The following is a 22857-nucleotide window of genomic DNA, read 5'->3' on the forward strand; positions in this document are numbered from 1 at the left end:
CCATCCACCCTTCAATTACCGGGATGCACATATCCCAGTATCTGGGGCAGAGCTCAGCAGGAGCTTCTTTTAAACCACATCACTCCAAGGAACACACTGAAGATTTCTAAGGGGGAGGGGTGGGGACGGACGGACGGGCGATGTTACACCAATAAAACTTTGACAAATAGGCTCTGGTTCAGGTCCCGAGCTAGTTTTTTATCAGCATTACACGAGCTGATTGTAGAGCAGCTGCTCCTGATTTGCATTTGTTTAAATAAAAGCAGAGCCAGACCTTTCCCTTCCCTTCCCTGCTTGCGGGCAGCAATCCCGGCACCCAGGCTCGAGGAGCTGCTCCTGCACCAGCCTCAAGGGTGGGAAAGACTTTAGACATGTGCTTAACTTTAAGCAGAGGAGTTCAGGTGACCTCAGTGCGACTTGTTGAACCAAGATCCAAGCACAGGCAGGAGGAGGTGCTGAAAACAGGCTGGGGAAAATAAATAAATAATTTCCCCACAGCATGTGGATTATTATGTTATTTGGGAGAAACGCTGCTGCTCGTGCCAGGAATGGCAGGGGAGTGCAGCGCACCGGGATGAGCTCTGCAGGACCCAGCGATTCCCTGGGCAAACCGAGATTTTCCATCTCTTGTTTCCTTCTGCGATCCTTGCTAGTCTGTATCTGCGTGCAAAATTAGCCGGGCAGAAACAAGAGGTGGAGCAATTCCTGTTAGGATTTTACCGTCCGTACTTTTAAAAGGCGCTGTCAGAGTAATGCAAAGGCTGGAGGGAGAAAGGCGGCTGGGTCAGGAGCGGGACAGAGCTGGGACACAAATCGGTCTGTGGTGTCTCCCTGCACTGATTCACCGGCTCCTTCGAGGCTCCGGCAGAGCTGGGACCCGAAGAACATGACAGAAATGAGGGCTCCGGCCCCAAACCCAGCCCCTGTTGCCTCCCCCTCACAGCTGCCCTCACCGGGAGAGGAATCCTCCCGAAAATGGTTGATGGCTTAACGCAAGGCTGGCATTTTGCACGTTACGATGCACTTTGCGGGTTTTAACTGTGTCCAAAACGCGGCCGCTTTCCACTTATGCCACAGAGCGTTTCGCGGTCCCTTTACCCCCAAGCCCAGCCGCGGAGAACATGGGGATGCCGTCCTTAAAAAACAAGCAATCATTGTAAGGATGCAAATGTTAGGGTTACGTTTAAAATGGGTTCGGGTGGGTTTGTTTGTTTTTTTGTTTGTTTGTTTGTTTGTTTCACTCAGGGGGACAGGGCAAAACTTCCAAGGGGTCTCCCGAAGAGCCCGACTCGGGGACCGCCGGGGACGATGCTCAGCGGAGCACGATCCGGGCGCGACCCGCGGTGTCTCCGCCGCGCATCCCTACCGGGCTCCTCTCCGCACCGCTCCGCTGCCCTCCGCGCCGCTCCGCCCCCCCCTCGTCCCCCTCCCTCCCCCCCCCCCTCCCCGTCCCGGGGCGGCCCCGGCGGGGCTCGGCGGCGGGGCGGCCGCGCAGGCGCAGGGGCGGGCGGCGGCGCGGTGCGCGGTGCGGGGCCCCAGTCCGCGCTGCAGCCGCCGCGGGGGCGCCACTACCATGAGCGGCCGCGGCCGCCCCTGCGCGACTCACGGGTACCGGGCGCACCAGCCGCCGCCGGCCCCCCCCCCCCCGCCGCCGCCGCCGCCGCCGCGCACCCCCGGCCCCCGAGCCCGGCGCTGCAGGATGCCGGGGGGCAAGAGAGGGCTGGTGGCACCGCAGAACACCTTCCTGGAGAACATTGTCCGGCGATCAAGCGGTGAGAGACCCCTCCGTCCATCCACCTATGCATCCATCCCTCCATCCCTCCATCCATCCCTCCATCCCTCCATCCATCCCTCCATCCCTCCACCCATCCCTCCATCCCTCCACCCATCCCTCCATCCATCCACCCATCCCTCCATCCACCCATCCCTCCATCCATCCATCCATCCATCCCTCCATCCCTCCGCCCGCCGCGCCCTCTGCCCCGCTGTCGGGGCTGTGCCCAAGCGGCTCCTTCAAGGAACGGGGGCGAGGGGCTGCTGTGCCCCGCCGGGCTCCCCTGGAGCCTGCCCTCCGCGGTCCTTTCCCTGTCCCCCCTCACTTCTTACATCGTTATCGGTACTATGAATTTGTAGCTTTTTTATGTTTTTTTTTGTGTGTTTTTTTTTTTTTTTTTTTTTTGTGAGCCACTTGTGAAAATAAGTAGTCATCATTTACATTTCTAATATCCTCTCTGCTTGTCAGGTCTTTTTTTTTTTTTTTCCCCCCTTCTTCTTGTTCTTTAGTTCTCTAATAATTAGGCTTGTGACTGTTTTCATCCAGGGTTTCAAAGTCTTTGCAGTTCTGTGACACTTGAAAGTCTGTGGCAAAGGTACCGGGAAAGAGGATGAGGGAGTGACTGATTTGCACGGTGGTAATCCCGTGGCTGAGCAAATATGTAAAGAACTCTCTGCAGCTGCTCATCTACAGCTCCTCTTTTAGGTGAAGGTTTACAGGACTGGTTCAAGACTGCATGGCCATCAAATTATTCCTGCTGCTGGAGTTAATTTTACCCTTTCAATCCAGTGCAAAGCACCGACCAAGAGTGCTGTATACAGCTCCATTGAAGTTACAATGTTGTTGCAAACCACCATTTCTCTAGGTGTGTTAACGTAGATGCTGCAGCTTTAGGCAAGTCTTGTGCTAGTTACGTTCCTTTTTTTTTTTCATGTGGTCATTGTGCTGGCATGTAGCTACTGAGACCTGTGAGTGTTTGCACAAGTGATGTCCAGTGAGAAACCTCAGCTATGCATCTGGTAAAAGATGTCTCCTTGGACAGCTCAAGTTTAGGGTGACCCTGCCATGCCAAAGCCTCTGGAGGTGTCAAGAGGAAAGGTGGGCAGAGCCAGGCATTGAGAAAAGTTGCCACATGTGTTATTAATCAAGACACTAATGTGGTGTGAAATCCTGCTGAAAAGTGTTCCCTTCCACCTTTCTCTTGCACGATTCTGGATTTACCTCACATTCATACCAACGTGGTCTGGTGTGCTGGCTTGAAGTTGATTTTGATGGCAGGTAGTGAATGAGTGACTAAATGACTTCCCTGGGAGCAGGAGTGGGATGAGGACCTAGAATTTGTTTTAAAATATTTTTATGTTAAAATGCTAGCCTTGTATTAACCTGTCAACTGTTTTCTGGGGGGCTTCCTCTTTCTCCTGTTGCCTGTGTCAGCTCTGTTGTTGGCAGCTGACTCAAGCTCTGTAGCTGCATAATCACTGAGCTGGCTTCCTGCAATAGTGTATTTATTTACCAGAATATTAAATGCAAGCTTAATTAATAGGGGTTAATACAGCGCTTTCCCTCTGACAATTTCAAAGTGCTTGGTGGGATTTAATTACACTTCACAGCTCCGTGTGGAAGAGGACACACACACACATAGGCATTCCCAACCTGGTCTTAGAACTGTGGTGTAAACAGAGCTCGAGGTGTCACAGCTGTTTTCCCAAAGTCATGCAGCAAGTTGGTAGCCGGGCTAGGAACATGGTTTGGGATTGCCATGCTTTTGTATTGTGCTCTAATTAAATTACATGTCCTCCTTGGTGAAAGCTCAGCAAGGCTTTGAGATGTCAAAAACTGGAAAAGCTCAGAAAGCTTTTCAGCAATATGCTTTAAAGCATGTATCCCACTCCAGTTTTTAACCTAGACTAATTTGGAAGCATAAATCATGCTGATCTGCTCGTTCATTCTGCTTTTGTTTGCCACTGATGATGCCTAAGCATGATGCTACAGAGGCAACTCTGCCCTTCTGGAAAATGAAGTGAGAAGTGGATTGGGAATTTGTTTTTAAACAAAGTGAAAAGTGGATTGGGAATTTGATTTTAACTCACATAAGTGTTGTGCCCTGAAAAATGAATTAATTTTTATTTTTGTCATCCAGGACACAAGCTTATTTGCCCTTTATAGAAATAGTAATTTTTATTGGATTCAGCCCTACTTCACCCAATCTCAATGGTATCCAGTTGGGTATTACTGGTTCAAGTATCTCCTGCCAATGCTTGGTAGAAGGCAAGGATTTGGTTTCCTGACTTTATGCTGGGTTTTGGTTTCATACTTGAATATTCCAGTTTCTGAGAGATTTTTCATTGACAAATTGAGGAATGGGATGAAGAAATGACTGATTGTGTTTTTTTTTTTCTGTTTTTTTTTTTTCTTTTAAATACATATTCAACATCCTCAAAAAAAGCCCTTCTGTCACCTTTCTTGGTTAAAGAACACCCTCTTTTGAGATTTCTCACACTTATGCAATCTCTGTTCTTGACTTTAAATCTTCTTAACAGCCAGAAGGAGGTTTGAAGATACAAGTAGTGTCTCCTTCTAGGCAATAGATACGACTAGAAAAATTAGGTGTTTTGACAGATAAGCTCTTCTTCAGGTGATATGGAAGCAGTGGTTTCAAAATGAAGTGTGTGTGGAGACAAATTACTCAAGAGTTGCCAGAGATGGATTTGAGTAACAAAATTTATAGACAAAATTGCAGTAATCTTAAAATGTGGAAAGTCAGAAATGGCTTCGTCGGAACACAGAGCGCAGACTAAGTGTTGTGGCCAGCCTGGTGTGAAAGCAATCATATCTTCTGTTTTCAGCATTATTTATGCATTTTCTGTTTGGGAATGTGGCAAACCTTTCTTTTTCGTCCCAGCTTTGGCTAATGAAACAGATTAGAACTGTGGGAGAAGCTCTCATGGTGAGTTGTGGGCAAAGCATCAAAGAGCCGTCTAGAAAGGAATGGGGTGGCCCTGGCTCTTCTGCCCTCTGTATGGAGGGGTGGGATTTCTGGGCTGCTGAGCTGGATGTTGCTTTCCCAGCCAATGTGTTTGGGACGGATGGAGCAACTGCCAAAGCAATGCGACCCAAGGTGCCCCTTTGCCCTGGGAACCTCTTTTTTGGAGGTAACTTTACACCTTGGAGCTTGTGAAGTGTTTTAGAGGAGCAGCATACTTTGCTTTTCGGACACCAGCAGGTTGCAGGTGGTTCCCAAAGTGTTTTGTGGTGGATGGTGACCTCTAAATTGCGTTGTGGTTCTTTGCCCACACCACAGCTGAGCTCCACTCGGGGAGAGACAAAGCCTGCAGGATTATGTGGGGTCTGTTGTTAGACCAACTGCTGTGGTTGGTAGGAAGGGACAAACCCTCAGGACACACAGACCTGTCTTCAGGGTAATCTCAGTGCGTGCTCTGCCATTTTAAAATTTATTTTTCTTTCTTTTAAAACACAGTTATAATACATGGAGTTTTATCTGAGGCTGATAAAGATTGATATGATCTTGCAACTGCCTTGCCCTGGATCTTAAGGACACCAGGTGTTTTGCTGAATTGAAAAATGTGAAAGTCACATTAAGGTGACTGCCTTTTGCTGCCATTAGTATTTTGGACTTTTAATAAGGGTCTTCCTTAGGGCAGTGTTCTTTCCTAAGATGTTCTCAGCAGTCTGTGCTCATTATTACTAATATTATTGGTTACTTCTTCAGTACATTCAGAGTTCCTGCTGATACTGACCTCGGCTCAGCATTGTGGAGATCCAACGGGTATGAAATTGAGGAAGTGTCTAGAGCAGGGCTGGGCTTCATGGAACTGGTTGCTGTGCAGAGTGATCTGGCAAGCTGAGCCACACACATGGGGACAGAGAAGTGTGTCTGTCTAGGGTGTCCATCTTCACCCTTCACATATTCTGGCAGCAAAAGCATTAAGTTTAATACCACAATGCGCTGTTATGGTAGAATATGAGTATGGCAAAAGGTTAACTCTGGGACTGCAGCAATATTCAATAAAGAGTGCTAACAGATGGGAAGAGGGGCTTAATTTAGTGAAAGGCTATATATAGCCTCATCTATGTGATAAGCGTCATCATTATTGGTTATTGTTTCCGTTGCAATAACTCTTAGAAGCTTCCTTGGGAAAATAGGTCTTTCAGGTCTTTCATGAGTGTATTTTGACACTCAGGCTGAAGTGTAGGCTCTGTAGGGCTCACACACGGATTTTACCAGGAGCTTTCATGAAGCCAGCATTTAATTCCTGGCCTTCTTCAGCATTCTACCACGTTCCTACAAAGCAGTCCCTTCACACAGAGGTTTACACCCTGCTGGGTCCCTGTGACTTTGGTGGGTGAAAGGATCAGCCCTGTTTACATGTAACTGGGGTGTCAGGGCAGGTTACCCAGGAAGGGAAATGAGTGTCTTCTTTGTAGCACTGAGACACCTTTTTCATTTTTATTACACTGGCATTATAGATAAAATAAGTGTCTGTTTTCTCTCTTGTCCTTTCTAGCCCATGTAGTGCACCTGATGTCTTACAGGCAGGGTGACAAAACCTCACTGTCCTCATGGGACATGGGACACAAAGGCTACTCTCCCCGGGATGAAAACAAGCTGCATTTTCATCTGATCTGAAATAACTTGCATGGGCTGCAGAGAGAAAGTTCTTTAAAGCAAGTTATTTCAAGTTTACAGTGAAAAAAATACAGACCTCAGCTTTTCCCTAAATCTCTACATAAAGACACTAAATTGGGGGGTAAAATTTTCCATCCTCCAGTTCAGTTGACTATGGAGAAGTTACTGAAGTGGTGACCAAGGAGCTGATGTGATTAGGGTTTTCTTTGGTTTGCTGAAGACAGAAAGATTAAGCATATCTGCTGCTGAAATTGGGCGACTTTTACATTTAAAATTGTTTATATCATGCATATTTAAAAAAAAAAAACAACCAAACAACCACAACAACAATCAACCAAAAAATGGTTAGGGCAGCTATATACAGTTTTATGAATTTAGAAATTCAAAGAATGCGATATGAGCTAAAAGAATTGCTGGATTTCCTTGAGGTCTCATCAGCTGCCTTGTAAACTGTGGGTCTTCTCTTACTTATATTTCTTTCTGTGCATGTGGCTATCGGTGGGATGGGGCAGTGGGATAGAGCCATGAGAGAGACCTGGTTCTTCTCTTCTGGGGGAGGCTGGAGCTCTGCCGAGCACTTGCCACAAGAGGTCACTGCAAGAGTTGTTGCATTCCCAGGTTAATGTTTAAATTTGCGAGAGAAGAGAAACATGAAATTATTGATTTTTTTAGAGTAAACAGCCAGTTTTTAAATTGCTGTTGGAAGGATTATACAGGCAAAGAATAATTTCAGGATGTTAAGTGAGCTGTGGAAATACATTTAATTAGCCTGTTTAACAGGGAACTGTTTGGTGGTTAACTGGGATTTTAAGTTATTCTTCCGGAAAGGGAATCATATTTTCTGGTTTGATAAAATTAAGTAGTACAAGAAGATTTTGGAGTTAGCACTCTAATGATCCACTTTTCAGAAAATAGAATAAAAATAAACTCTAATACTTGTTTAATCAGCACACTCGGTGACTGGCTATTTTCAGTGCCGAGCCCTGGGTAACCCAGATAGCCAGGGCCTGATCCTGCACCCGTGGGTGGCAGCGGGTGGGAGTCTGGCTGCCAGTTGGGAACGGCCCTGTAGAGACTCTCCATGGAGCTGGGCTGGACCCGTCCTGTTGAGAGTTTTGCTCCAGCCACTTGCACAAAGAAGGGAGAGGCTGGTGATTCCCTGCCAAAACAGGTTTTTTTGAGGTACAGCCAGGGTCTCTCAAACGGCAGCCAGGACTAGCTTTGGGCTGAGCGCTGGCAAGAGGAGGTCCCCCGTGTCTGAACAACTACTGCTACCACAATTTTCTCGTCTGGGAACGTGAAGCAAGCTCTCTTATTATTATAAAGCTAGAAATGTGATTTTTAGTTGCTCCCCGAGGGTGCCTGTGTGCTTTGAGTTAGAGCTACAGCTCGCTCCAGTTTAAAATTATTCTGGATACATCTGTGTTGTGTTCTGCATAATTTTAATAGAGAACAGATTCAGTGGTGGCATTTAGGAGATAACCTGCATAGGTGAGGTTTAGTTTAACTCTAGGATAAATGAATGTGTGTGGGAGAAACTGCAATCAGAATTGCATGAAATACTATTTTGCAGACAATTCTCTTGTCCTTCTTGACTCAAAACTTCCTGGGGTCAATGATGTTGTACCACAATAAAGGGAGGGGACTGTGCTGCTTGTGGGCTTTCACATTCAGAGTGGTTAAAGTTAAATTTATAAAGTTTTCAGAAGGTAAATTCCAGGCAGAGTCTAATCTTTCTTCTTGAGCTCACTTGCTAAATTGCTAAAAGCTACTGTGTTTCCAGCTAACTGACTTACACTTGGATTTAATATTTCAGCCAATGCTGGATTATTTATCTTTTGTTTTATTTGAGGAGCACTTATTTGGGGCAGCAAATAGATCTTTTTAGCATAGCTGATATGGTGGCATCTTGCTCTGGGTTCAGCCCCCTTTGCATTTCCATAATATGAGTATTAAATAAAAACAACATTGTTACAGAAGTTGATGTAAAGAGTTAGTCCTTTGAGAATTTTTTTTTCAGGCAGGCAGTGCTTAATGTGCTGGATAAATTGGATGACACCAATGTTTTGCATGCTTTAAAACACTGGGGAAATAATAGCTTTGTTAGAAAACAACAATGTGGTTTTATAGTAAGGAGTACAAAGTGCTGGTGGAGATTCCTGCTTCAAGCACAGTGTTTGACTGCAGAGCTCAGAGCTGGAAGGCTGGTGGTGCCTGTGGAGGCTGATTTCAGAGGGCAGTGCCCTCCAGAAGGGTTTAGGGCTTTTTGTTGTATTCTCTGTGGATGCAATACACCTTGAGCATGTGGTTGGAATCACTGCAAACGCCACCAGTACAAATACCTGTGGTCAGAGTCAAGACTTGCTCAGGAGAGCTAAAAGAAAATAGAAAAGGAGGACATTTTTTAGGACTCACCTCCTCAACATACACGGAGGAGCCCCCTGAGTTTCCCAAGATGGTCTAAACAAGACTGCAGCAATAAGCTGACCCCGTGTAGCTGCAAGGGGAGTCAGCTGAGAGCACTTTTAAGTGGTTTGGGGCTCTTACAAGGCAGCATTAGTAAAAAAGGCAAATTCCAGACGTTTCACAGATCCTGTCAGGTCGGGGCTGCATTTGCTCTGCAATGGAAGAGCAGTAATTCTGAAGGACAGCTCTGTGCAAAGTTGCACAGTTAGGAGTTTATTCCTAGATGGAAATGCTGCTTCTTTTTATAATTATTATTATAATGATTATTACTTGTATTCTGCTACTACTTCAGTTTGTTTTTTTTCAAAGCATCATTTCAGTGGTGATTGTTGCCTGTTTTCTTGGCATGAGATGGAATTCCAAAGTGGTGATTTAAAGTAAATTTTGGTTACAAGTGGTACCCAAGCATTCTAGAGAAAATATGATTGGTGCCAATGTTTCTCACTTGGCTAAGCATATCTCCTGGAATGATTTAGCTGTTCTTGCTCTCCTGTCATTGCATAACATGAATTTTACAGCGCTTTGGGCATTTTGTTGGTTAAAAAAATTTGCTTGCACACCATGGTCTTTTTTTTTTTTAAAACAAAACCAAACAAATGAACAAACTACCAACACAAACAAATCAAGGCTCAGTGCTGTGTTGAGTACTAGCCACTGCAAGATAGAGTAAGCTTAAAGGCTTGCTGCTCTACAGCATAGGCTGCCTTTATACAAAAGCCTTTTTACAAAATAGAAGCACAGCAACAGCAAACACAGCACCTTTAACACTTGTTTTCCTCAATTGTGTTTTCCAACCTGAAGTTTTGCTAACTGTATGCCTCTCATACCCCAATTCCATGCCATCAGTATTAAACCTTGTAACTAGGAGAGTTATATTTGTTAATAAAAAGCTTCTTGACTTCCTAAGAGGAATCTAGCAACTCTGAAACAGGTGAGTCTGCTGGCTGAGCCCTGCTTCCCCACTCTCTTACAGGCAGACTGTTTAGATGTGCACTTACACAACCTGCACATTTGTGATTTGGGCTCTCTGCAAGATATCAGAAAAGGGGGTGGGTGGGGAGAATGATCAGTGGAGACAATGGCATCAAGAAAACCTTAGAAATAATAAAAATTTACTTTTAACTCACAGAAAAAAGTGGAAATACATTTTCAGTGCATTGGAGAAATCCAAACAAGGATAAATGTATTATCAGACATTTCAGGATAATCATCATGTAGGTTTTGAAGTTAGTTAATAATTTCAGGGTATGAGATACCACCACCTGGTAATCTGGATCACAACTGCATAGTTTCATGTGCTGGATCAGATCTTTGGTCCCTCTGATTTACTGTCCTGCTTTCAGCAATGGCCAGTGTCTATTGGACCAGGGGAGAAGTTCCCAGCCTCCATAGTAAAATACTTGTGAGATTGGATGCTGCTGTACATGGAGGTATGAGACTTTCCTTTCTGGACCACAGCACAGATATTGCAAAAGGTTTAGTTTCTAGTGTCATACTGCAGAATGCAAGCAGTATTTATGCTTTGCCATCCATAACTTTGGCTATCCTTGGCAATCCCTGCTGAGATACTGTTCTTTTAGTGAAGTCATGGTATACCTAAAAACTGAGTAAATTCAGGTGTTCTGGTGTAGCTGTAAGTGCCTGAATTGGTGTTATCCAGTTAGTAGTAGCTAAACTCTGTTGAGACATAATTATCCTTGGGAATGCCTCCAATATAACATTCTTAAAAAAACTAGCTTGCAAAATATAGCTCCTGTTTATTGAATCCAACAGAAAGACAACTGTGGACATCCCAGTGCTGGTGTCCTTGCTGTGCTCATCACCTTGCGATTTTCAGACCTTTTGTTTGCTCCTCTTTCTTTTTTTTTCTTCTGAAGAAGGTGCAAAACACCAGTCTTATCTGTTGAAGACTAGAGCAGGCAAGGAGAGCTTGCCTCTGCCATGAAGGGGTTTGAACTTGGATCTGTCTTCCACAGGCACATGCCCTAGGGGGCAATCCTTGGTGTGTGGCTTTGCAGGCTTCATGCCCGTACTTTAGAAAAGATTGGTTGTGTAAAAGTCCTTTGGTTCATTAAAAAAAGTTTTGTTAGGACCTAACCAGGGTGAAGTGTGGGCCATCACGGGAAGGGGAGGATCAGGAGTGAACTTGAAAGTCTCTATTGCTGACCAAGATTTGGCTCCAAAACAGAGACAAGTTAGAGAAGATACAAGGAGTCACAGCAGAGAACTCAGAGGAGAAACACCTGGAAGCTCCACAGTTGTCTTCCTATTGGATCAATAGTTTGGCTTTGTTTTTTCCCTGCCAAGTTTCTAGAGATCAGTTTAGTGAATCCCTTAGTAAGTGTTTTGAGATCCTCAGGTGCAAAGAAGTATAACACCCATAGAAGACAACCATTAAATGCTGAACCACATTATCTTCTGCTGTTTACTCTGCGTCCTGAAACAGATATGTGGTGGGAATACACAACCAAAATTATGTCTGTCAGTCAGGGAGGCTTTGAAGCAGGGTTATCTGCTTTGAGACTGTGGTCCTCTGGAGGGTATCCAGATGTGCACTGTATCCATGAGGGAGTTTGGTGTTCGGTGTTGCAGTCTCTCATTATCCAGGTTGTGCCCAATGGATCTAAATAGATGAGCCAAACCTTGGCAAAAAATAATCCCATGAAGAAATCTCTCTCCACATCTAACCAGAGGACTTGTAATATTGGTTATTTCCCTGTGGGATGGGAAATTAAGAATTGCTGATCCTTTCATCCTCTCTAGCTGCTGGGATATGGTGTTGATAGGGTGGCTGCTACAGGTTTTGGGGCTGGTGGTGACTCCCCTTTTCCAGACTGGAGAAGATGGAAAGTGTTGGGGGACATCAGTATAATGGGATGAGCTCCAGTGAACCTTTGGGTTTCCAAGGGGTTGGGATGTCCCCTGGGTTAGTGTCTGCTGAGGAAAGCTGGGCTGAGTCCCTGGTTGTAATGCTCCATCTTTACTCCATGACTCCTGCGGCTTGTAGCAAAGGCATCTCCCTTGGGGTGAGAAAGCAAATTTTTAAAGTTGGCCTTTAGGCTTAAGAATATTTGTGATGGATTCAAAGAAATTCTTTGAGCTTAAAAGTGTTAGGTTTCACAAAATCTAAACTTCCATTTGTCATGCTGGTTGGCTTTTAAGTAGTTTTTAATCTGCTTTTCTGTAGAAAATCCAATAATCTCCAGATTATTTTTTTCCAAACTTATGCCTATACAAGGAAAAGAAAGAAATACTGGATTTGTTGGTTTTTTTTTTTTTGATACATTTTCCTTGTTCAACAGAATAATGTTTGCATAATGTACAATCCAGTCACAGTTTTAAATACTCTGAGAAGGGTGTGTGTAGCTCATGCAAACAGTGTCACTTTTATGTGAAAATGAACGTGTGCACCTGAGTATATGTCTATAAGTCATTGGCTAATACAAAGAAAATTTGTAAAAATCTCCTTATTTTTTTTTCCCCAAGAACTGCTGAAAGGAGTGTTTCCTATAGTTTCTATACAGCAGTGATTGTTTTGATAGATTTTTAGCATCAGTGAATGGGACCAGTTGGCTCCATAGCTGCAGTCAAAATGAAATAGAAAACTAACAGGAAAAATAAAGAAAACTCTGAAGATCATCACAGACTACAATTTGAGAACGTCTATGAAGTGAGAAAATTCTGAAACAGAATCAGGAATGTTTACAGTGTTGATGAACACAAAATCCCACAACATTGTGTTTAAGCAAAATGGGTATCTCCTGCTTCAGAAATGCCTTGCTAAAAGCAGGGATGGAAGAATCTTTCCAAACTAGTGAATAAAACTATTTTAGGACTAACTCATGATGTGTTGGTGCCAGTCCGTGCGTATAAACTGTAGGCACTGTCTGAGAGAACAGATGACTGAAGAGATATTGAAACCTGAGTTCAGCCTCTGAGCAACACTCCCTGCCTGTATTTTGTTTTTACAGCAATGGATGCATGCTCCTAGGATGAGCCAAATCCACCTATTTGCCTTTTTAATAGACTGCCACACAAATTCAATACCTGTTTTGTGTTATTTTAACATGTAAGTCCCTTTGGTGCTCCTCAGTCCTCCGATCATGCCAAATTTCCATGTGGGTCACTTCATGTTTGCACTCCCAGGCGTGATGTGGCTTGTGGTACATCACAAGATGCCATGGGCACATCTTGTCCCTCCCCACTGCCTCCTGGCACTCTCTGTCCCTCATCCCAGGAATGCTGACTGTGTCCTGAAAAATAGACCTGCCAGGAGAAAACATTTCCTTGTCTTAAACGAGAGAGTCATCACCAGTGTTTGGCATACATACGTTTCAGCATTTAAAACGCAGTTTGCATGTTAATTTAAGGTTGATTTCAAGATACATACAAAAAGAAAATCAAACGTGGTACCTAGATGTTGTGAATGAATAAATCCTTTCTAAATCGTTACAGCATTGGTGCTTATATCAGTATTTTGGGGTGCAAGAAGCTACTTATGTTGCTGGGAGTCATTTGTTTCATCACGATTTCTTTTCTGATGCCTGTTTTGATTTCAGTTCCCTCAGAAATTTAGTAACAGAAGTTACTATCATGAATAACTCTGCATCTGCTGTGTAACACATGGAGGTTTTAAATGTACTTTACCACTGACAACAGCCCTTTCTCTCTTTTTTTCCTTTCTCTTTTCAGAATCCAGTTTTCTGTTGGGAAATGCCCAGATTGTGGACTGGCCCGTAGTTTATAGTAATGACGGTTTTTGTAAACTCTCTGGATATCATCGAGCTGACGTCATGCAGAAGAGCAGCACTTGCAGGTATGCAGGCTCTGGTCCATGCCACTCAATCCACTATAGAAATGATAATTTACTGGGAAGAGCAATGAGCTTTTGGAAAAAGAAAAGATTGATGTAAGAAATGCCTGTTTTTTTTATAAACTGTTGGAACAGGCTTTAAATAAATGAAACCAGTAACTTCTCCAGGATGTGGTAAAACACTTTGAAATATATAATCCGTAATAATACTAATATAAGTACAGATGTACTCTAGCTAATGATCCAATAAAGAAAGTGGGTTCTTAAGTAATATATTTCAAAGGCTTTTTTCTACCAGATTTTTGTTCATTTTCCTGTTATCATGCCAGGAGGTGATGGGCTATTCTGTAGCCAATATTGTTCCCTGGTACTACACACGTACACAGAGCACAGTGATGTGCAAACTGCATCTTTATTCCCCTGAGAGTGATGAAGCTGAAGATACATTTACTTGAAGCGTTGCAGCTTTATGGCTTTTTCCTTTTGTGGGTGGTCTTTCAGGAGCAGGCAGCTGTGATTTATGGTTAGACATGCATCTGTGTCTTGTCTGCTGTATCCTTTAAAAGGAGATGCTTTGGAGAAAGACTGAATCCCTAATGCATGTGTGTGAGCAAAGTAAATGAGGGTTGGAGGCACTGAGGAACGGGTGAGATAGAAGTTTGTGTAGGTATTCTCAAATGTTTAGGGACTGACCAGCTCCGGGGTGCTGGGAAGAGGGGGCTGCCTATCTACAGCTGGGATTTTTTGAAGGTAGGTCCTGCCAAACGCTGATGGTTCAGCCAGCAGGAGCAGGGCAGGCAGCGAGCCTGTCCTGGGGTGTCCATCATCACTTACTCCAAAAAGCAACACATCCTGATGTGGGATTGCTTCTTTCATCTGCCAGGATGGGGAGGAAGCCTTGGGGGTCCAAAGGGAAGGAAGCCTTGGGGGTCCAGGGTTGCTCTGTGCAGCCAGGTGTCCTCTAAAGGGGCATGGAGAAGAGGTGCACACGTGCTGCTGAAATGAAATATTCATTCACGCAGCAGCAACAGACTTGATATACTCAGCAAGGCTGAAAGAAACAGCTTTATTGCAGCTGCCATTCTGCATATTGAACTGTGTAAGTTTGCTGTGAGCCAGCAAAGTCTGTGTATGTTAAAATAAGTACAAATACAGAATGAGATTGTAGGAAAATGTTGGGGAAGTAAAGGTTTAGCAATACCACTCTGATAATAATTCCCCTGTGCCTCAGATGCGGAGGGGACCAAAAGGTTATTCCATCTGAGTGCTTTTTGTGAATGTGGTGGGCTCTAGTTACCATTTGTAAGGATCCTGTTTTGACCATGTTCAAGTAGATCATACAGGTGAATCATAGAGATTCAAATTCAAGGAGGAATTATTGTGGAAAATGGAAATGGTAGCAGAGTTTTTCTTTTATCATTATTTGTTACATCCATCTGTAGATTTTGAAGAGGCCTCTCTACACTCAAGGCGTGGCTAGTGCTTCTTTTGTGTCTGGGTCTTAGCTGGCAGAGTTATATATGCAGTGTGATGTTTGCTGCTTCTTAGGAGACATCCCTGTCTTTGCAGATTAAAGGAGAGCTGGGGAGGTTTTTGACATGGTCTGACATGCAGCGTGTAGCCTTCCACAGCAATATCTTTGGAGTTGCTCTCTAATGAAGAGCTATGCCACTGTATGGAATGGAAAATAGCCTTGAAGGCCAACAGTACATCTGCTTGGGCTTACTCAGTAGAATGTCATTGGAGGTTTTTTGATATCTGGGCCTAATATATATTTTATTTTCTGAGTCAGACTCTCAGTCCAGATTTGTCACCTTATGCCCATATTATGTTGCATCATACATAAAAATTGCTTTGTATTTGGTTTACTGGTCTAAGGCAAGTGCTCTGGAATAAGAGTGCTATGGTGCCACACCTTTATGAAAAGTTCTGGAAGGGTCTGTTTTTACAGGTTTTTTTAGTGCCAAAAATCCATCCAAAGAAAAAGAAGTAGAAACAATGTAAACCTAGCCCTGCTTTGAGTTACTGTTGTTACTGATCATGACTGTGATAATTTATAAATTTAGCAACATTTGGTCCCTTTGCACCTACCTTAAGACACAATGCCTTGAAATCAGCTTTCACCCCTGATTTTCTCCTGTGTAGTCCAGCCAGTATTCACTATATCCTCTTTCTGTCTGTCCCATCCCATACCCTACACGGGGGCTGCTCAAGTGTCATCATTACATCCCATCTCAGGTGGTATGGCCTGATACTGATCACGGGGGTGGACAAACTGAGGACAATGGAGGTACAAATGATTTTTGTTCCAGGTCAGGCAATGAGTTAGACATCTGACAAGCCAGTAATTCCTTTGATTTCTGGACTTCTCTCATCTTTTTAACCAGCAACAATGTGCCCATCGGCAGGAAAATCAGTTAGAAATACCTCAGTACCAGTGCCAGTCTCCCTTGTTTCATGGGCACTACATAAAAGGCACAGAGTACCCAGGGGTCAGGCTACATGAATATTGTGTGATGGGAAACAAAAGTGTATTCTTTCTGGGTGTATGTGGCACCCAAAGTTACATGTGCATCTGGGGATGATATGTATAATAATTGGTACAAGTGAGTGCTAAACTGCACGAGATTTTTAGGTGGAAGAACTTGTGTGCTGGTGAAGCATTGCTGTGCCAAATGAAACTGAGCTGAGGGTCCAGAAGGAGCAGGGCATCTGCAGTTGTGACACCTTTAGCCTTTAATTATCCATGCAAATTCCCTGTCTGGAAGTGTACCAATAGATCATCCAGCATTCAGGAAGAACACTTGTGTCATGCCCAGTTGCCCCCAATCATGACAATGTATGTGTCTTCATGAATACACTGAAAGAATAAACAGTTATAAACATGAAGACCCTGTTTAATATTGGAATATTGGTGTTTTTTAAAATTGTTGCTTATCAGTTAAGCTCTGTATTTTCATAAAGCCTTTGGAAGAGCAGGCACCCTTTGGGTGGCTGGTTAGTAGACCTACCCTGGCATTTTACACTTGGTGTTTGCTCCAGGCTTTGCTTATCTTTCTTTGCATCTGAGAGCCTTGTGCTGGGTTCGGATTAGCTGGTTGCTGGTTTTGTTCTCAAACTGGGAACCTGCTCCTAGACCTAGTTCCAGCTGTACAGGGCATGGAATTGGATGTCCTTGCTGAAGAAGTTGTTTACAGTTAATGTTTCCACCTAAACACTTGCAGCATCTCTGCTCTCCCTTGTTTTGAGGGTTAAAAAAAGTCTGTGAGTGAAATCTTGGTGCCAGTGAAGCTAATGGCAAAATTCCCAATGTGTTCAAAGAAAGGGCATTTTTCATGGTGCATACAGCGTGCTGGACTTGAAAGAAGTTAGATTTGATACTGGGATGTCACTTCCATGACCTGCTTTTTGTGTACGTGAGAAGGCCTCCCTGCACTGCTGAAGCTGTGCAAAGAAACCCTGCTGAGCACACCGGTGGGACCCAGGGAGCTGCACTCGTTCTGCTTAGAAACAGTGCCTGCTCTTTAACTTGCAAAGTTTTGAAGCTATTGATGTGTGTCTGTATTTGCTGTTCCTCCTGGGTAGATGTTTGTCCATTGTAATTGATGCCTTTTCATCCAGCGCTTTTGGATGAGAGCTGTAAATTGGATGCAGGATCATATTCCTTCTGTGCTTCACCTGTTCTCTATCCTGGATAATTCCTCACAAACAGCTGTTAAATACTGCCCTGGCACGCACCACAGACCTGGAGCTGTTCTGATGCTGCTGCTCTGGATCCTGACAAAGGACAGAAGAATGTTACAAAGCTTCAGACAGGGCTTTTCTGTGCCAAGGGATGCTTTCAAAGGGAGACAGAGCCCAGGCATCTTAAATGACAAATGGTGTGTTTCAGAGATGGGGGAATTATCTAAAATTGTGCCTTTCTCTGAGTATTTCAGTAAGTCTTGTTTCTCTTTGATAAGTCTATTTTCTAGGTAGTAAGATTCCCAGTAGCAGGGTGGTTTTGATATTTATGTCTTGTACAGTTTGCACTGAAGGCACTCAACAAGCACTAAATAACAAAAAACATGAGGCAGAAAAAGACAGAGTGATTGACTGAAGAAGTAGGAGTCTCTCCATGTGTACAAAATAGGACAGACTAAATTAAGTTAAACCTGTGGTAAGCAAAGATCTTATATAACTTACACAGTGAGTGGCTGTGTGAAGTTTCTTTGGTGCTGTTAAAAATCGCCTTCTGAAAAAAGTTTGTATTATTTCTCAAGCCTTTAAAATATCTCTTTATATGTGAAAACTATAGGATTTGAGTATTACAGGTTTACTGCAATAATAAGCTGCCTTTAATTAAAAACATAAAGTTGATTGATTGTATTCAGCAGTGCTAACTGATATCATCCGCCACTCTGAACGCCAAATACTATTTGTCATTTTAACACTAATTAATGACATCTTTCTGTATTATAGGCCATGTAAAGTCAAACAGTTTTACAAATTCTCATTATTTTTTCCTTCAGGAAAGCAAGAGAAACATTGTTTAAAATCTCAAGATAAGAAGAAAACACAACCCACTACTGAACTGCACGACAGGCTGTGTGAAAAATACCAGTTCTTATTTTGTCTTGCAGACAGGAGAGCAATCTGCCTTGCCTCATCAGTGCATTAATAAAGGCATAGATTAAAAAAAAAATAAAATCAAACTCATCTCTCGCATAAATGTATAAAAGGTTATAAGCTGAACTCAGGAAATAATGGCAGGTCCTTTGAAAATGAGCATCAGGCATTTCCTGGAGAGGGCCATGTAGGTTAATGATGAGCAGTACCTTAATGAAGCCTCATGCCCTGGTGAAACCTTTTCCTGGCGTCAGTTGCTGTAGTGGTGTCTGGCCATTGTTGTCCCAAAGGTAACAGTTATGACATGTTATTTATCTATAGCTCTCCTTGTGTTACCCGTGAAGAAGCTCCTGCAGTGACATACTGATGGTGCAGTCACTCTGATGCCCTGCATCTGCCTCCTGCAACCAAGCTGGGCAGCACCTTATTCTGGGCTCACCCCCATTACCTCCCTGGGTTGGCTGTGTAAGGAAAAGATTCATAGTCTGGCCTTCATTGAGTGTTTTAATGCTTGCCGAGTCACTAACCACTGTGCTGTTTTATTGTTTCTTTCAGAACAGTAGGCATAAAATAAATGTTTATTGAACCTTTGGAGGTCTGTTGATCAATAAAAGAGAAGCTGCATTGAAACCACAGAGGCACTGATAGCTTTTCTCTTTCATATCCTCAGGGTTTTCTGTTGTAGGTTTCAGCTGAAGCTCAAACTGTGAACAAAGAAAACGGGGGAGAAAAAAAAAAAAAGTCTAATCAATTAAAAGTATATTCATCCAAGTGTCTGAAAGCTTTTATCCCATGTTCCATTTCCCTTCAGTTGTGTAATTGGAAAGTTACACAGAGTGGTCTTCGTTTATTTTTAATCCAGGGAAGAATGACAATGAAAGCCTGGCTGTTTCCTTACAAAGGCTTTCCAAAGTAAGGTCAGGGGGTTGGGTTTGCTTACACCAGCTGAAAGTCTCACATGGAAAAGAATGCAAAGATGGGATGGTCAAGTGGCAAGAAATAGCAAAGTTAAAATTACATTTTAACTCTCTTTTTCTAACCACATATCCTTAAAGATCTGGTCAGAAAAGCAGTAATGAAACATTTCAGTAGATTTATTTGCCATCATTTCCAGTAAAAAGGTGGTCATGGTTACTTACTATTGTAGTTTTCCTTGTGACATTAAATATTTAAATGAAGTGTAAATCATAATTGAACTTTGCTAAATGACAGTTAATAGCATCTCCAAGGCTTACCCCATTGAAGGTGACTGTAACAAAGTTGTTCCTTGCCAAGAAAAAGAGAAACATTTTTTCTTTTTCAGTTTTATGTATGGTGAACTGACAGACAAGAAGACCATTGAAAAAGTCAGACAGACTTTTGACAACTATGAGTCAAACTGCTTTGAAATTCTCCTCTACAAGAAAAACAGTATGTATATGTTTGTGTATGTTGTTGGGAGTGATGATTCATGTTTAAAGTATAATAATAGACTAAAATAATTCTTAATTTTGACATATTGGTAAATCTGGGGCAAGATTTGGGGAAGACACAAGAGTTTTGGTCACCACAGCTCAAGAAACAAGCTTTTTTTCCAGGACGAGTGTTCAGATTTCCGAGGATAGTTGTTCCCTGCTGTCTCTAGTCTGGCTCCTTCTTTCCAAAATATGTTTAGTTTTAAGGATTGTTTCCCTCAAGGGAAACTGACTGGGTTAAGTGAAAAGAAACCCTGAATGAGGTTCCCCACATCCCTCAGGAAGCACTCCCATGTCTCCACAAGTGAGAACCCAGACCCTGGTTGCTGTGAGTGGATGATCCCAGCAGTGCCTCTTGCCACGTGTAAACCAACATGTATGAGCTCCAGTGAGAGTACTGAATTAGGTGCCTAACCCAGGGATTAATTAGAAAACCAGAGAATTGTGTAACTTAATAAGATGTAGGACCTAAGTCCTTTCTTCTTGGTGGCATTAGGTTTAAAGGAGGTTGCCAAAACCAGGGACAATTTCCTTCAGTTTGTCTTAACCATGAGTCATTCCAGTCACATTTTATGTCCTGCCATGTATGGGGGTTGCACTTCTGGCTTATCAACACTATAGCACATACTAAGCAAAACCTGTGCTGTTGTGTGGTCTCGTGCTGGGCTTGTGCACTGTGGACGTCTCTCCTGGGCTGGTGATTGAAGTTCTTGCTGTTGTCAATGGAGAGGAGCAGCCTCCTCCACTGGCACAGGCCATCTTCCCAAGGGAAGAATCCAAAACTGTCAGATGAAATGCACTTCAGAACAGCTGGTTTCTCTACAATGAGCAGACCAAGTCTAGTTGACTGGGTCGGTGGCCAAGTCTAACACAAAGCAAGAGCAATCTTGAGAGAGGTATTTTCTTGGATTTGGCTTTCTGTGCCCACTACAGACTGCAGCTCCAGTTTGGCTGGGGACCTTTCCTCCTGGCTCAGCTGCCTGCAGCCCAGTAGTTGAGGCAGGGTTAGCCCCCAGGTGGACTTTGGTGCTGGCGTGGAGCACCTTGCTGGGTTCAGGCTGGAGGGAAGGTTGTGGCTGAAGGAAGGTGATGATGAGCCTTGAGAAAGAGTTGACTGTGCCTGACTGCCCCATTTCACTGCAAACTAACATAAACCTTTCATGACATTGAAGGGAGCAACCCAGATACTTCATCTCCTTGAAACAAACTCAAATATATTATGATTTATTTCTGCTTCCCCTTTTTAGACTAGATTTTCCTCTGTGTGCACTTAAACAGTAGGAAGTGTGTTTAGATTTCTCTGTCTCTGCCTGCTTCAGAGCATTTTAGCCAATACTTTTTAATTAAAAGGAGAAGCAGGAGCGACTGAAGTCCAGCTGTTTCTGTAGGTGCTTAGGAGAGCCCTTCAAATGACCTCTTTTCAGTTCCTCAGCATATGGATGTGTCTGTTCTGTAGATTTTCTGCTTCTCTGCCTGTTTCCTGTGCAGGTCACCTGGATGTTCCCTCACATTAGGAACATTTCCCAGGACAGACTTGTGCCCTGTGTCCATGTGATTTCCAAAGAGGATTGCCCAGACCCAGTGCTCTCCCTGACCCTGGCTTCTCTTATTACCTGGGCTGGAAGCTCCTTCCCTAGCATGAACTAAATTCCTTTCTATTTTATTTAAACGAGGGAAGCCTTCGCTTGCACTTTTCTGTAACAAGCCAGGTACTTTTTGCTTGGGGTTGTGGATTGCCTGCTGGAGCTTGATGAGACCTCAGAGATTTATTGAGCTACAGTTGCGTTAACAAAATCTTCACCTTTACCCAGATCTCCAAGCCTATATTTTCCATAAGTTACGCAGGATTATGCAAGGACTTAATGGAAAATTCCTCCTGTTTCTTTTCAGGCTTCAGTCAGTTCCCATCCATAACATCACTTGCCAGCTTTCTCCTCTATCACCCAAAGCCCAGAACCTCAACCTCTTCCTAACACTATTAGGCTCATCTTTTGCCTCCAGTTCAGCATCTGGTTTGCTCAGAGGTTGCTTCCATTTGTCATGCTCTGAGCCTTGTTGAAGAAGGTTCTTCAAGAACCTGCCTGCTTATCCTCCTTATCATTCAGGTTGAATACTGGAGCAGATAAAGAAATAAAGAATAGGATCTGTTGGTATAAATTAATATATTTCTGCAAAATATAGTTACTCTGTGAAAGGGCTTGGGTTTATACCCTGCAGAGACCCTGACTGTTTCCCTTCTCCTGCAGGAAGCTTGCAGTGCTCTCAGAGCACCCTCCCACCCACCCACATTTTCAAACTGGAGGTACCATGTACTTTTGATTACGTGGCACGACCTTCTTTCTCACCCTTATGCTTCGCCAGAGGGAGATTTTGAGGTTTTTCAGGCTGCTTTCCCATCCTTTTTTCCTTTGCCACAGAGATGATCTTTTAAGAGCTGACATTCTCCGGCAGCATCCATATGACTGCTGACTTTATGCCCCTGTGGCATTTTTACCAAGTGAGCAGGTTTCTGATTCAGACCTGAGAGCTTGCTACAACTTTTTTTCTGCTTTATTGCACACCCTCCTTATATAGTCCTCAGCAGCACCCACCCAACTATTCAGCAGCCGTGTTAGGTATGCGCATATATATATATATATATATATATATAAATATGTATATAAATATATATATAAAAATAAATAAATAAATAAATAAATATAAAAATAGAGAGTAATAATCAGGAAACTTCTTTGCTTTTGCCGAGATTGCTTCTTCTATAACAGTAGCCATCTTGCCTCTGACTTTGATTTCTTTCCATGCTGTTGGACAGGTTCTTTTGCCTCCCTATTTTCAGAGCTCTTCAAAGGGTGCCAGTGAGGTGCCAGGTGTAAGTACAAGTACAGTATTACTCCAGAGAGCTGCAGCTCTCTGTTTTAGAAGTTATGAAAAAAGTCTTTTGTCTTGGGTTAGCAATTAAGATAATCAAGTAATCAGCATAATGGCTTTGGAATGATCATAAAAAGCAATCCCCCGTCTCTCCCACTTCTACAATTTACTGCTAGTGAGTTACTGGTTTAATCCCAGTTCAGCAATGCGGAATTTTGTCATGAAC

The 22857-nt window shown here is 43.3% G+C and overlaps 1 protein-coding gene across 1 annotated transcript in view; it reads left to right on the forward strand.

The window, feature by feature from the left end:
• The first annotated feature begins 1699 nt into the window (after nucleotides 1–1699).
• KCNH5 (potassium voltage-gated channel subfamily H member 5) overlaps nucleotides 1700–22857 on the forward strand; it is a 156897-nt gene continuing 135739 nt past the window's right edge. The window contains exons 1-3 of the mRNA XM_051621122.1: nucleotides 1700–1772; nucleotides 13581–13704; nucleotides 19613–19719. Coding sequence (XP_051477082.1) covers nucleotides 1700–1772; nucleotides 13581–13704; nucleotides 19613–19719 — 304 coding nt within the window. The remainder of the gene's footprint in view (nucleotides 1773–13580; nucleotides 13705–19612; nucleotides 19720–22857) is intronic.

The sequence above is a fragment of the Apus apus genome, chromosome 5 (assembly GCF_020740795.1).
Source record: "Apus apus isolate bApuApu2 chromosome 5, bApuApu2.pri.cur, whole genome shotgun sequence".
NCBI classification, from domain to species: Eukaryota; Metazoa; Chordata; class Aves; order Apodiformes; family Apodidae; genus Apus; species Apus apus.